The 16,246-nt window shown below is 37.5% G+C and overlaps 1 protein-coding gene across 3 annotated transcripts in view; it reads right to left on the bottom strand.

The window, feature by feature from the left end:
* Nucleotides 1–773: 773 nt before the first annotated feature.
* LOC110103525 overlaps nt 774–16,246 on the bottom strand; it is a 21,073-nt gene continuing 5,600 nt past the window's right edge. For 2 of the 3 annotated variants that reach the window (XM_020832276.2, XM_020832278.2), the window contains exons 5-6: nt 3,051–3,358; nt 774–1,471 (exon numbers count right to left, since the gene is read on the bottom strand). In XM_020832276.2, the coding sequence (XP_020687935.1) occupies nt 963–1,471; nt 3,051–3,358 (817 nt within the window). In that variant the 3' untranslated portion in view covers nt 774–962. The remainder of the gene's footprint in view (nt 1,472–3,050; nt 3,359–16,246) is intronic. The other variant, XM_020832277.2, reaches the window with a different exon arrangement.

Here is a 16,246-nt window from a genome sequence, read left to right as displayed (position 1 = left end):
TTTCTTGGAATTTTTTAGAGCCTTGACTCAAGTACTTATGGTCGGTTTAAGATAACCGTATTTTTTTTATAAAGGTGATTGTACAATTACTGAAGAGAAAATAACTATTTTAAAAACTACTGTAGAAAGCAACTTCCCGGCACTAAAATTTATTAAAAACAGTAAAAAAACAATGACAAATAAGAACTATGATTATGATCTAAGAAAATAATGCGATAAAAAGATTAACCCAAACGAAGCCTAAATTTAAAAATACTGCAGTTCCAGGTGATCAAAAAACAAGTTAAAAAAGACAACTTTTAACAGGTATAACAAAAGAAAGTCCTACAAGTAAGAGAAATCAAAAGGAAAAAGAACCAACACTCCCACACAGGCAACCTTCGGATTACAATCCATAAACCCTAAACTAGCAGATGTTACGGTCAAGAAGTTTAGAAATCATCTTGAGAAGAAATAGAAACCTTAGCCAACGGTCTATGAGAATCTAAGGCTTCATTTGAGATGGCTTTTTTACTGATTCTTAAAGCAGTTTTCTAATACAAAAATTTTAACTTTTTAACTAAAAAATAGTTTTAAGAAGCAGGAAGAAAGCCGTCCCAAACGAAGCTTAAATAAATAATTTAAGAAAGTGAACCCACATTTAAATCCATGCACAGTGAGCCGACCGGTCACATGCAAGAGCAAACCTGATGGTGTAGATCCACGAAATCTCCTGACAATCCTGTGATTCTTTTAATAAGTATTTCTGGGAGCTGATTTTGAGCACAAAATAGTTTGCAAAAGCTACTGAAAGCATCGAAGGAGAATATAAGATTATACAAGGTTTATTCACACATTCACAAGAAGAGAACCCTTTTGAGGTCAACAAAAGCTTGCCCTGATTCAGTTTTCACGTTAACAAAAGCACTTTCCAAACAGCATTACTAAACCCATTGACATACAGCATTTTCAGAGGCAGCCCATTAGTCATAATTGTCCTCGGCAATACAAAATAAGAACTGCGGGAATGAGGCAATTCGAGGTAGATTCATCAGCAATTCACCGAATGATTCCTTTCTAGTAATGCCACAAGATTGTGGGTCATCGAGAGCTTTTCTTTCTGGCAATAATTGCTTGGATTCATCTTCAAGGAAATATTGGTGTTCTTCTGCAGTAGGATTGATACCTGAATGCAGGTTTTGAAATGAGGAATCTTTTTGAAGGAGACTGTAGAATGAGTTTACTTTTGATATAAGAGATTTCTCATCAGAAACTGAAGTTTGAGAATCCGTGAGAAGATGGTCGGCCAATTCCTCTAGCTTTTCCTTGTTTGGTAAGCAGCCGGCTGAGAAGAGTGGGTTACCTGAAGCCATTTGTTCGGAAATGCATTGCTCTAAATGGCTTACTAAATCCTCTTTGGACATGGAGGCTCTAAGTTTTGGTGCTTTAAGCTGTTCCAATTGCACTGGTGGTTCCTTGACAGAAGCACCTACTATTAAAAACCAAAATGAGAAAATGGTTGCATAACCAGGTGGATATGTAATGTAGTTTCTCAATAACGAAATAATGAAGCTCAACTTTGCTGAAAAGGAGAGTTTCTGTTTTTTTTTATTAGACTATTGAATATTGGTATGAAAAAAATATTGCATACCAATGAAAAATTATTAGACTATTGAATCCATTAAACAGGGTCACTTAGACTAGCAAGAAAATGATACTATTTAGGCGTAGAGTTTCCTAAGAGATTGCACAAATTTTGAACAAAATTATCAGATAATATGCACCGAGGATGATACCAGCAGAAGTTAAAGCAAAGATGAAAAAGATTACAAACTCTATTCGACGGCTTATAGATGATGATGGTTTAAACACAAGGTGTGGAATTAATGTGAAACACATATGAAGGAATTAAAGGTATATTAAATTTAATATATCTAGGTGCTATGCATAAGAATTTGCATAAACATAAGAATTAACACCTCAAAAAGTAATCATCTTGACAAATGAGGATTCATAAAACTAACTTCACACAATCTGCATGAGGAAATGATAATCTTAAAAAGATTTACCAAAAAAAAATGATCTCAGGGAAAAAATAGGCATAATAAAGAGTAACAAAATTAGAGTTTTGCTCAAGTAATTTTTCTTTTTCCTAACACAGAATAGAAGATAGCCCAAAAAAGAAGTTTAAAACAGGCAAAAGGGAGAGTTTGCATAGAGAATCATGCAAATATAAAGGTTAGAACTAATGTAATAAGGAATCAAAGGAGCACCAATACTTTCTTTTAGAGAAAAAGATCAAAATGGTTCATGAACTCTTTGTGAGGGACCAAATAATCCCCAACTCTTTTAAGGGACTAATTTGATACCTCAACTTTTTAAAATGAGATATTTTTTATCCTAACATCTAATATTGGAGTTAATGGTGTTACATATAAAGTATTTTTGTTATTTTTTAATTAAACATTTATTAAACATAATTTTAAAGTAATGGTAATCATTTCTAAAAAAATTTATAAAATGTTTCTTTACTAAAAAAATAAATAATAATTTTAGTTTTAATTTAAAAATTTTAGTCATATTTAAAATATGATAGGTAACTAAGTTAAAAATAACATCTATTTAGTTTTAATTGTTATCAAATGCAAATAGATGTTATTTTCAACTTAGGCACACATATTTTACCATCATATTTTATAAAATATGACATTTTTTAAATTAAAACTAAAATTATTATAAAATTTTTTAACTAAATAAACATTTAATTAAATTTTAAAAAATTATAATTAATTGAAAATTACATTTAATAAATGTTTAATTAAAAATGACCAAAATACTCTTACATTTAACACCATTAACTCCAACATAAAATATTATAACAAAAAATATCACATTTTAAATAGTTGAGGGATCAAATTAGTCTCTCAAAAGAGTTAGGGGATCATTTTGATCCTTCACAAAGAGTTAAAGGATCATTTTCTTCATTCTTTAAGCTACATATCAGATTTACCATACCAAGTCATTAAGTAATGCAAGTAATATCAGTTGATTTGTGCAGGACCAAAAATTACCTGAATCATGGAAATGCACTTGCCTCACTGAAAGATCTAGCACTGCATCAACTTTATCCCTATATTCCGTCTTTGCACGGGGTAATTTGGGATCATGAAATCCAGTAGAGGATCCTTGATTGTCCTTCACATTCTCAAACTCAAGGCACTTGGACTCATCTTGGTCCTCCAAGCCTGAAGCTTCAAAGCACGAAGACTCCAAAACAATCTCTGGTTGCTGATTTAGTGTTTTAAGACGTGGATCACATTGGAGAAGTTTCTCAAAGTGCCTATTTAACAAACCCTGATGGCACTGTAAAAAATGCCTCCTGCATGCCCGATAGAAGTACCAACTTCAACTATGTGTAGAGAAGAGTAATGAATACTAAAAGAAGCGTGACTCATTAAAAATATAAACAAACGCAAATGTTTCCAAGTTAGTAGATGCCTCTAGGAAGCAGGATTTATCAAATACTAAGTTATTTACACACATCATTAATTTTCAGGGATTACTACTCATTGCTTTGATAGTAATAATAGCCGTAAGAAAATCTCTTTTATCCCACTATGGAAAACTTTTGCCAATTTGTTGAGATTTTAATACCACTCATTTTATGTTCATGTTGAATACTGAATGATGATAGGTATAGAAGTAGGGGTGTCAATTCGGGTAGACGGGGGGTCGGGTTCGGGTCGAACCCGAGTTGACTCGGTTCTAAATGGGTCAACTCGAACCTGACCCGCGCGGGTTGCCGGGTTGACACAACCCGACCCGGTTAATTAAAATGGAAGTGGTAGCCAGCAGCGGCAGTCGACGCGGGCAGCTGGGCAGGGACCATTTCCGAGTCATTTTTGGGTCGTTTTCGGGTTCCCGGGTCAACCCGAACACGACCCGATTTTTGAAACGAGTCAGTTTACTAAACCCGAACCCGAACCCGACACGTTTCATAAATGGGTTGACCCGAACCCAAATTTTTCCGGGTCGGGTCAAAAATTGGCACCCCTATATAGAAGAAACTCCACATATATAATTCGGAGCACTCAATTGGCCACATTCATTCAATTAATAATAATCCAATCATGTAGCAAGTATTAGAGCAACAGGATAATACATCAAATACTTAATGTTACTGTTGCGATGTATGTAGCATAGCAGCTGTTATATTTTCTTATAAATAGGCATGTACTCCTCGGTACAGGGAGATCCTGATATAATAAGAATTCCTGTTTTAGCTTTCTTCTTCATTTACACTTCTCTGTATTTGCCTTGGTGTTCTTGAACATCGTATATTTCTACAGCATGGATCCCTACTTCTAGAAAATAAGATTACACTGATAAGGCTAAACTTTAAATGAAATATAATCCTATCCAATTCTAACAAACTTTAAATTTACCTATTCTAATCCAAAAAAAAGAAAGACAACACCTAACAAAATAACTCAAAATTATAAAAAATAAAATAAAATATTATACAAAAGCATAAGAGATCAAAAGGCTTGAAAATGGGCTCAATTTACGTCTGTTCTATTCTGCTTTAACTTCTCGTACTTGGACCATTTCCAATTGGGCTTTTATAAATTGTTTCGGCTTATTTGAAGACCTACACTTCATCAACTCAGATAGGATGCAAAGAACTCAACTCGGTAGAACTGGGTTTTGCGATTCCTCTTTGGGCATCCAAATATCATATGAAGGAGGTCCACCTAACCACAAAATTTGTGCTCTGCAGTTTCCCCAAATATTAATTCATTTGAAATGATACTCTCATCATTCAAAAAGGCAGGTGGAACCATATATATATATATATATATATATATATATATGTTGGTTCTATAAAAGCCGCAGTTGTGGTTGAAATCTTACATGTAGAAGAAACACCAGGAAATTTCTTGAGTTTCGAATGTTCCTTGATCAGGTGATATATCCTTAATTTTGAAAATAGGACCAATAAGTATATCATGAGGCAAATTTCAAATATAAGCATTAGATTTTCCTACTAATTTTGAAATGCCTAAATACCCTTGATTATAGTTACTTCTATCTGGTATGTGCCAGCATTCAAGACATATGAATCATGACAAAGTCATATTTCTTATATCTTGAGTACTTCTCTTAACATGTATAGAATCAGAAAATTTTTTATAATGATCATGCTTCTTAATTTTATCATGTAAATCATGTATATGTTATGAAAATAATGCTGTAAAATTAGAATATACATGCAATGGTAAAGGAATAAGATCTATAGGATTTCTAGGGTTTAGTACTTGAACAATTTCAAATGATATCTTGCCCATAGAATTACATATAATGTTATTTTATGCAAATTTGATGATCAGAAGATAGAGAACCCAAATACCAAGACTTTTGGCATCCAAATATTTTCGTATTTCCAACACTTCTATTTACTATCTCAATCTAATCATCAATTTAAAGGTGAAGACTATTGAAAACTTAATAGTAGTACCTAACAATTAGATAAAATCCTTAAAATAAGAACAAAAACTTAACATCTCTATAAGATATTATGGTATTTGATAACTCATATAGCCTAACTACTTCACGAAAAGATAAGTTTTGTTGCATAAGAAGCATAAATAGTCATGGAGCATGAAATAAAGTGAGCCTTTTTTAAAAGGCCCACTAGCACCATTATAGTACCATGGCTACGAAAAGTCCTAAGGTAATCCCAATATTAAATCTTAGACAAATCAACCTAAGGAGTCAAAAGTACAAGTGCAGAAGTATACATGCCAGCAGGTTGTTTAACAATTTTTTTCTATCTGGTAAGCATGACACTAACAATACAAGTAGTATCGTTCTTAATGAAGACCAATAAATCAACACTCAAGAAAATGTATAATTTTATCCCAACCATGCTACCTAACATACCACAAGCATGCATTTTCCAAACAATATGATCATGAAACGAGTCCTTGGGAATGCAAAGTTTCACATCATAAAGTAGCAAAAGGAATATATGACATCCTTATGATCATGATAAATTTAATGAGTCAAGGCACACCACATAATCATATCTTCTTATGTCAAAAACGGATGTGAGTAGAGATTAAAAGTAAAGAAATTTGGAATAATGCATCTATTGGTCTATTTTGAATATCACGTGTATGTTTCAAGACAAAATGTAAACCCTAAGGTATTCAATCCACTTAATAATAACTTTTACTCAACTTCTTCTAAGTATTTATATATGTTTTGAAAGCTTAATTATCAATAAGAGAAAGAATTCCATTAAATACAAATAATGTTAGCAAAATCTTAATGCTTGGATGTAAGTATAAAATTCATTATCATAAGTGTAGAATACATTTTATTTAGCCTCTTTCAATTTTCACTAAAGTACCAGACTTGATCACCTAAGCTCATAATGCCACAAATACCAACACCACATGATACCCCCAAAATCTTTCCCAATATTAGGGAGTTCTAAAACTATTAATGCGGTCATCAATACCTTGATTTGTTTAAAACTTAGCCAACGGATGGTGTCCAGCTAAACTGGACCTTTTCCAAAAGATCCTTCAAAGGGACAATAATATTGTTGAAGTTATTAATAAATCATCCATAGAATGTATCTAAGCTCCTAACATCAAAGATAGTAGCAGAGATCAGTCAATTAAAGATTGCTTAGATTTTTTAGGGATCTAATTCAAGTCCTTAATAGAACCACAATATCAAGAAATACAACTTTTGACTACAAAAACTGATGGGGACATCAGATTGTGGAAGGTTTATCAGAGGCGTGGCCATCGATCTACGGCCACGATCGAGTCATTGTACTTTCGATTTATGTTATGTATTGTTTTATTTATGAGTCGTTGTATTCGTTTTATTTTATGTTATTTTATTTCCCGTCATACCTTTCTAGTAAAGGGATGTCGTATGTAAGCCCCGAGGGCATTTTCGTCTTTCTATTTCATGAATCTCATGTACTATGCTATTTATAGCCCCTTGTTTTAGTTTTCAAGAAGGGATGATTGATTAAAATTTCTTCATTGCATGAGTTCTTGTAAGAGCTTGAGAGTTTGATTGGAGAGAAATCCCTAGGAGAGGGAGATCGGATCACCCACCAACCTTGGAGACGGTCAGATTCGTGGTTTTCTTCCTTATCTTTTTCCTTTCCCCTTCCACCACCCCTACCGGACATCTTTACATCCAAACCATCTCCATCTCCAAGACATCGTCCCTTCCCAACCGAGCTCCACAAATTTTCCCCCACTAGCCACCGGCCCTAGCCTCCTTCCCACTTTAAATTTCATTGCCTAATTAGGATTGGAGTAATTGAGGCAGATTTTTGAATTCAAATCTAAACAATTTGAAATTTAAAATCTTCCTTAAATTCTTAAATCTATTTTAGGAAAGTTTCTAAATTAACCCTATTTGAATTTCAAATTTAAATTGGAGTTAATTTAAATCCTTCCTAATTCATAAACCCAAAATAGGAAGCCCCAATTGTTTGCCAAAATTCCCTCCCACTCTCATATTGTCGCCGGCGCCCCTTAGGATCTCCTAATGATTTTGTTTCCAAATCCTAGTGGCTCTTTGGGAAAGAATTCAAAACTCCCTCTCACCTCCTCTGGCCGAAAATCCCAAGGCCCCACCTCCTTTAATTCCTTCCCAAAATCATGCCTCCCCTTTTGGAATTAAATCCCCACTCCTCTCTTGCTCCACCGCCCCCCTCCTCTCTCATATTCTCTCTAAATAATTTCCAAAGTCAAGAGCCTTTGATTGGGAAATTAAACTCAGCTTTCTCCCCAAAATCCCCTCCTAAACTCAATCCAATCCCTCCAAAATCTGAGCTTGATTTTCCCAAGCTCCTCCCTTGGCCGACCACCCTCTTCTACTAACAAATCTGAAACTTATTTAGGTTTTCGGTCTTTGGCTCTTCCCTCTTTCAAGTTGAAGAGAAACTTCTTTCTCTTCAACAATATTCAAGAGTACTATCAAGCCGCGGGAAGACTTTGTCATCTAGCATCTATGAATGGCGGATCCAGAGACTAAATACGGCCTCTCCTATGATGAGCACAGGTTTGTGTGCATCTTACATTCAACCTTCTTCGACGCAACCCAAGGGTCGACCACATGGTGGAAGATTATATCGAGCGGATGTTGGACACTTTGGTGGAAGCCATCGAGGAACAATTGGAGATCGTCGAGTGGAGGATCATCGCCGATCCTTGACGAAGGTTTCCTACGCTCCCTTTTTCTCTTATTTCTTGAGTCTAACTTTTCTCGTGGTTTGATTGTAGTCACGAAGGCCGACCGTCGCCTGCTTCTGCTAAGCTTAGTAAACGTAGAAATTTTGAGTGTATTCATGTGTTTGCTAATTTCATTGTTAGACTAGGGATTTTTATTGAAACTATTATTTTGGCATGAAGTTGTTTTCTAATTTATTTCGAAGTTTCAAATCTCTGGTTATGTGACTTAGCCTAAGCGGGCATGATCCCTTTTTTGTTTTATTCCGTTGTTTTGAATTGCTAATAGTTTTCTTTGTTATTTCTCTAATCAAGAGTTGTGCAAAATCTTAACCAAAAACATTGCATCCATACGTAGTTCTACATCATCTGGTATCAGAGCATGGTATGCTCTTGCATGTGCTAGGATCCCTGGTAGATTTTATTTTCAGCATTTTAGTCATTGCATTTGTGTCATTTAGAACTGTTAGGTTGCTGCCCTGTTTATTTTCTCCATTATTTTGCAAAACATAAGTGTGTGCAAATCATATAATCTGCTTCCCGTTACATCCTAGTCACTTTAGACGTCCCGTAGTAGATCCCAATGGACCTGAAACAACTAGGAAGATCCTTAGACTTGTTGGTAGGTCAAATGAACAGCATTAGCCAGCAACTCAAGGAGAACCAAGCCGACCTAGCTGAGCTTCGTAGGAACACCACTGAGAGGTTTGACACACTTGAGCGAGCTAGAGAGCACCCAACTCCCTACACCCCATCTAGACCACCTTCTATGTATGGGGATGAAACCTACCCAGATGAGAGGTAACATCGTGCCAATCATAGAGCTCCTTACCACGGACATGACCCACGTCATGATCCAAACTTGGATGAGAGGCAGCATCATGCCAATCATCGAGCACCTTACCACGGACATGATCCACATCATGATCCTGATCTACCACTCATGAAAAATATTAAAGTTGATGCTCTTACCTTTGATGGCACACTTGATCCTCAGCTCTTCCTAGACAGGGTCAAATGTATGGACAGTTTCTTTAAGGGTCAAAGGTATGACATCTCTGTGGCTAGGAAAGTCAGCTTTGCGGAGATGAAGCTCACGGGTAGGGCGAGTCAATTTTGGGCCAACTTAGAGAGCCTTAGGGAAGCTAGGAACGATTACCCCATTACGATTGGTCGTCCATGAAGCGGGAACTCAAGAAGAAGTACTTGCCCCCCTCGTACTTCCCCCAATCATTGGACAAGTAGAATAGGCTGACTCAAGACAATAAAAACCAATGAAGGAGTACATCGCCTCTTTCGATGACTTCTTGATTCGCTACAAAGAGGAGACCTCTACCAACCCCACGCAGATCTTATCTATGTTTCGAACCGTGTTGTGAGAGGATCTTCGTAATGAGTTGTTTTCCCGGAACGTCACTACACTGGAGAATGCCTACAACCTAGTGCTTGATTTAGAGGAGACCCGTTCATAGCATCCCAGCCGTTCACATGACATTAGGCCCGCCTACAGATCAGCTGGTAGTTCCACTCCACACACTTCTGCTACCCAACCCACTCCTGGCAGTACGACTCGACCACCCTCGGGTCCTCCTGCACTACAATCTGATTTTAGAAACAAACCTCCCACCCCGGATACCCCTTGGTCCAGTCCCAGGACCAAGTGCTTTCGATGCCAGGGGTATGGGCATATCGCTTCTTAGTGCTCCAGTCCATATAAAGTCTGAATCATCGAGGAGATTACTAAGGACGACCTCGAGCCCGAGGTTGATCAGATCCACCAGGTCGAGGATGAAGGCAAATACTTCGAGGAGGATGACGACACTACGGTCCTCTAGTGCCTTCAAAAATTGGATATATCTCCCATCTGTGTGGTGAGATGTGCGCTATCCCACTCGACACCCACTGATGACTGGCGTAGGACCTCGATTTTTCACACCTAAACCAAGATCAAAGACAAGAACTATAAAGTCATCGTGGATAGTGGTAGCAGCATAAATGTTGTTTCCTCCAGCATGGTATCTCAGTTAAGTCTTTCTGTCGTTCCTCACCCCAACCCGTATAAGGTAACGTGGGCTAACTCCACACTATTCTCCAAAATTGATCTCAAAAGTGGGTACCACCAGATTTGGATCCGACCCGGAGATGAGTGAAAAACTGCCTTGAAGACTAAGGTGGTCTCTACGAGTGGTTAGTCATGCCTTTTGGGTTAAGTAACGCCCATAGTACCTTTATGAGGATCATGACTCAAGTGCTGTGTCCGTTTATGGGAAAATTTGTCGTCGTCTACTTCGACGACATTCTTATCTACAGTCAGTCAATTAATCAGCACTTAGACCACTTAAAGCAAGTTTGTGAGGTCTCAAGGAGCAATTGTATGCCAATCTGAAGAAATGTACCTTCCTTGTAGATCGCGTCATCTTTCTGGGCTTCATCATGTCAGCCCAAGGGATTTTCGCAGACCCTGAGAAGGTGAGGGCCATTATGGAGTGGCATGTCCCTCAGAACATCTAGGAAGTCCGCAGCTTCCACGGATTAGCCACCTTTTATAGGAGATTCATTCGAAACTTTAGCACTATCGTATCTCCTATCACTGATTGCTTAAAGAAGGGTGATTTCCACTGGACCCCGGGCGCCACCAGAGCTTTTGATGAGATCAAGCAGAAAATGGTGGAAGCCCCGGTGATGAGACTTCCTGATTTCTCCAAAGTCTTCAAAGTGACCTGTGACACTTCGGGGGTCGGAATTGGAGGAGTCCTCTCCCAGGAAGGTCACCCAATAGATTACTTCAGTGAAAAACTTAATGATATTCGGCAGAGTTATTCTACGTATGACAAAGAGTTTTATGCAGTGATCCAATCTCTTCGTTATTGGCGACACTACTTGCTACCACAAGAGTTCGTCATTTTCTCGGATCACGAAGCTCTGCGTTATATCAACTCCAAAAAAAAATTAAATGCACGTCATGGTTGATGGGTTGAGTTCCTTCAGGAGTATACATACACCCTTAGACATAAGGCGGGAGTTGAAAATAAGGCTACCGATGCTCTCAGTCGTCATATGATGACTACTAAGAAGAGAGCAGAAGTCATGGGATTTGACCAAATAAAGAGGGACTATTTGGAATGCCCCGACTTCAAGGAGACATACACTCTCTTGTCCACAGCCAACACGCGCCTTGTGGATGATTTTCTATTGGAGGATGGTTATCTCTTCAAAGCCCAAAGGCTTTGTATTCCAAGCACCTCCATTAGGAAATTTCTGGTCAGGGAACTCCACGGCGGAGGCCTCGCTGGGCACTTCAGGCGGGACAAAACTATCGAATCCGTGGAGTGTCGTTTCTACTGGCCCAGCCTGAAGAGAGATGTTGGTCGGTTGGTCGGTTGGTCAATCAGTGTCACACCTGCCAACTGGCCAAACAGCGTAAGCAAAATTTCATTTACATTAGCAAGGATATTACTCAACAAAATAATAAAAGAAAATACAAAATCAAATTTTAAAGAAAACCTAAGGATCTCTGACAATCTCATTCCAACTAGTCATGACTCATTCCCTGACCTGAAATCACTAAAAGAATCTATCGTATCTATATATACATATGGATCATCTATTTATGTATTATCAATGTATCAAGTATTGTCAATGATATTAATATATTTGTCAATGACATTAATGCGTACAACAATGTATGATTTAGCAATACACGATATCCAACATTAAGGTGTTGTTTTCAACACTTTTACCCCAACTGATTTCTAGTTAGTTATCAGTCATATTAATTACCACTAATCAAATTAATCAATTATCATTATAGGTGACTTTATTGAATCAATAAAGAGTCATCACTCCCTGCCTATCAGCGTAATCGGTCATATATTATGGCTATAACCAGAATAATATCATAAATCATCTTTAAAGGAAAGTCTGTCGGCACACCATCCTGTGCAGGGTATTATGTTTTAACAGTCAACTCATTTTATAGTATTAACAATCAATCTTTCTTGTTTATGTAAATGACACAATCAAAATACATTAGGAAATAATCAGTTCTGGTTATTATAAAAAATCTATGTAATAATCAATATAATTGAATACTAAAACGAGATTTAAGTTACTTACAACAAATAGAAGAATCTCTGAATAAAATTGACGGATAAAAAAGCACCGAACAACATTCTCTCGCTTCTTCGACAAGGCACGGCGCTAAAATTCAAAATTTTCATTTAAAAAAATCATTTGAAAAAATTCAAATTATTACATGTAATTCTCACTCAGTAGGCTAAATTGCATGACTATTCAATTATTATGTATTGTTATAAGATTTATCATCAATAAGCAATTTATCCCAACATCAGAACATAATATAACTTGTTATTGTAGGGTTAAACATCATAAAGTAGTGATCTTTGTCTATGGAGAAGACCCTCTTTTAGTTGTTGGTGGCTACATTGGTCCATGACGAGTAGCCAATGACAGTCAAGTGCAAGCACAATCCAATCATCTCTGTGATCAAAGGGGATCAATGATTGAGTTTGATGGTGGGTGAACCATTTACTATATTTATTTACTTCTAGTTGTTGGCTTATGGTCACTCTACAGCACATTTGGTATGCTCCAACTCATATTGCCCTCCCTTCACACACTATCCCATTCTCTTTCAACCTTTCAGCTAAATCAATTATTTCATTTCATCTACAATCATGGTTCATCAGATGCCAAAACCAATCATCCCATTCCTCAATAATTAAACAACTTATTTTTGTAGGGTTGAACATCATAAAGTAGTGATCTTTGTGTATGGAGAAGACCCTCCTTTAGTTGTTGGTGGCTACATTTGTCCATAACGAGTAGCCAATGTCAGTCAATGAGTCAAGTGCAAGCACAATCCAATCATCTCTATGGTCAAAGGGGATCAATGATTGAGTTTGATGATGGGTGAACCATTTACTATATATATTTACTTCTAGTAGTTGGCTTATGGTCACTCTATAACACATTTGGTATACTCCAACTCACGTTGCCCTCCCTTCACACACCATCCATATTCTTTCAACCTTTCAGCTAAATCAACTATTTCATTTCATCTCCAATCATGGTTCATCAGATGCCAAAACCTATCATCCCATTCCTCAATAATTAAACAACTTATTTTTTCCTATGTAAACGCACAACAGTAAGGTCACTTTTTCATATCTAAATTAAACCACAAATTATTTTGTAGTGACATTAACTCAAAAATAACTTGACTAGGGTGTAGAAATTATAACTTTCTTGCATCTATTGTTGAAGGCCAAAGAAAGAAAACACCCTTCAGAGAGCCAAGCTTTGGCCTAAAGAGAGCAAACTTGCCCAACACCTCACAAATAGGGAACCACAAGGTCGTTCTTCAGTTTCGGCATGCATGTAGATTATAAATATATAATGTAAGCAGTGTTTCCCATCAATACAGCTACATGGGTTTGAAATATATAAAATTTTTCAGGTAGGCCTATAATACCCTAATATAAGACCGAATATGCATCTAAATAAACCTAATAAATAAATAAATAATAAAAAGATAAGCCCAATAAATACTAGCATGCAATCATTATTTTAGCACCAAAAAGAGGGCAAGGGACAGCTTTATGCTTTTCTTAAGAAATTATCATTGATTTATTCATACCAAATAGTATTGTTAATAGTGTGCTTCAAAGCGCATTTTAGAAGCAAAACAAAGTGATGCATTAGCCCTACACATCACTTGCTTATGAAGCACAAGGTTGCAATAAAGTGCACGAGTTACACCACTTCTCTACGTTGCATCAAAGTGATGTAGGTTTATTTCCTGCTCATAGAGAAATCTTGGTTCAAATTTCATGCATCTATCACAACAACTAAGCACAATCGTGTGCTTCTTATCACTATTTCTTGTAGTCATTTAATCATTAGTTCTCCATTCTATTTCACTGGAGCTAGCCACTTCTTGTTCGTTCTGCGTGTGTGTCTGGGAGAGATTGAGAGGGATTGCGCTCAACGCTACGTGCGATCCAGGGCGAGCCGGTTCTTACATTCTGCTTCCTACTCGCAAACGTCCAGAGCAGCCAAGCAAGCGAGAGGGCTTCCCCTTCCGGTCTTTTGCGTGTGGCTAAAAAAGGCACACGAGACCCCTCTCGTGCATGCCTACCTAGGGGTTGAACTGAGTGAAGAAGATGACCAAGAGAGAGAGCGAGCAGGAACTGCATGCATGTGTGCCTGAGCAGGGATGATCGACCCTCATGCGTGTGCTGGAGCCGAACCGAGCAAGAAACGAGTGGTTGAAGAGCTACTGAACATGCCAACAAATCCTCCACACGAAGAGCCCCTCCTTGCCCCAAATCCCAACTACTTATGCTTGTTAATGATCTATTACCCTCAGATCTAAGAGATATACAAAAAGGTCGAAGCCTCCTTCTAAAGAGCAAAAGAAGTCGACCTCTCCCAAGATCTCCGCCGCTGGGATAAATCCCTCAAATCGGGCAAATGCTACTTTGTAACCCACATTCTCGCCATCTTCACTGTCGCTGATGGAATCGTTAGTGAGAACATTGCTGGTATGATTTGCACTGATGTCAAATCGCTAGATCCGAAGCTCATCGATGGAACAATCCTGATATGTGGAGTTACCCAGACAATGTGCACACTAGGGAAGATGGTCACACAGATGGTGAAGTACGATATCTCCCTGAGTATGGAGTCAATTGTTGATATTAAGGGTGAGGCAACAAAGAGATTAGAAGCACTTTATCTACCTTGAAGGAGTTGGCACTTCCTAGTTCTTCAGGTTCCCACCGCCAGCCTTCATTGTCTGAATTATGAGGAATATAGGTTCTCACCATCGGGCTTCATTGCCAAAATTCTGAGGAATACAGGTTTCCATCACCAGCCTTCATTGCCGAAATTATGAGGAATACAAGTTCCCACCACCGGCCTTCATTGACGTAATTCTGAGGAATACTAATCATTTTGCTTCCTTCGTGATTTCAAGACCGAAAAGAGATCGAGCAGGAGGGCTCTCTCGCATGCAATGATGCAACGTCCAGAGTCGACCGAGCAGAAGCGAGAGAAGTTAAGTGCAGGACCTCTCGTGAGGGTCTATGGCTGGGACAAGCAAGAGTGCAAGATCTACACTCCTTCCTGTGATCAGACAGGAGAGATTAGAGAGCTTGAGTGCGCCTGTACGGGGTCGATCTAGCAGGAGTGCTTAGGTGGAGTCGAACGACTGATTTGCATTGGGCTGAAGGCTGGCTCGATTGAACGGGAGGAGATTTGTGTGTCAAGTGCTGACTGCTTGAGACATGTTTTTCTACCGTGTCCTTAAAACTTGTCGCAACTCTAAAAACAGATTTTTTTTCCTACTATCGTACCTTCATTTTTGGCCTTCTCTTATGGTTGATATCCTATCTATAACCAATGTAGCCTCATTGCTGCCCTGCTTAATATAGCTTTCATTGCTATCCTTCGTCACCGCAATGTCGAAAGCTAATTTCTCCCAAAGTTTTGATCAAATGGAGGATTCTATAGTGCATTAAAGGACTTGATAACTCTACTTTTCTAGGACTAATTACCAAGCTGGGAATGACAAATCTTTATTCACCAACTTGAGGGGGAATATTAAAATCTCAACCGTCTCTTGGCCCTTGAGCCTATGAGAAGCTCACCTGGATCACGCCGATCTGCTTCTATATTTGGGTGGCTAATTTATGAAGGATTATATTAGGGAAATTATGCATTATTCCATAATTATTTATTTCTTTATTAAGATATTTTATATAGATCTATACATATGAATAATTTTACATAATAGAATGAAGCCTTTTCTCTCTCCAAACCTCTAAATTTAACAATATCATTTTATATCTTTTTTTTTCAAATAGCTATAAATTAGTGTTATTAAACACATTATTATATTTGCTAAAAAACTATTACCTGAAGTGATTTAAGTTTGGTTAATTAATTAACTATTATATATATATATATATATATAT

Source organism: Dendrobium catenatum, unplaced genomic scaffold, assembly GCF_001605985.2.
Source record: "Dendrobium catenatum unplaced genomic scaffold, ASM160598v2 original_scaffold_254917, whole genome shotgun sequence".
NCBI classification, from domain to species: Eukaryota; Viridiplantae; Streptophyta; class Magnoliopsida; order Asparagales; family Orchidaceae; genus Dendrobium; species Dendrobium catenatum.
This window is presented reverse-complemented; position numbering and strand designations above follow the sequence as displayed.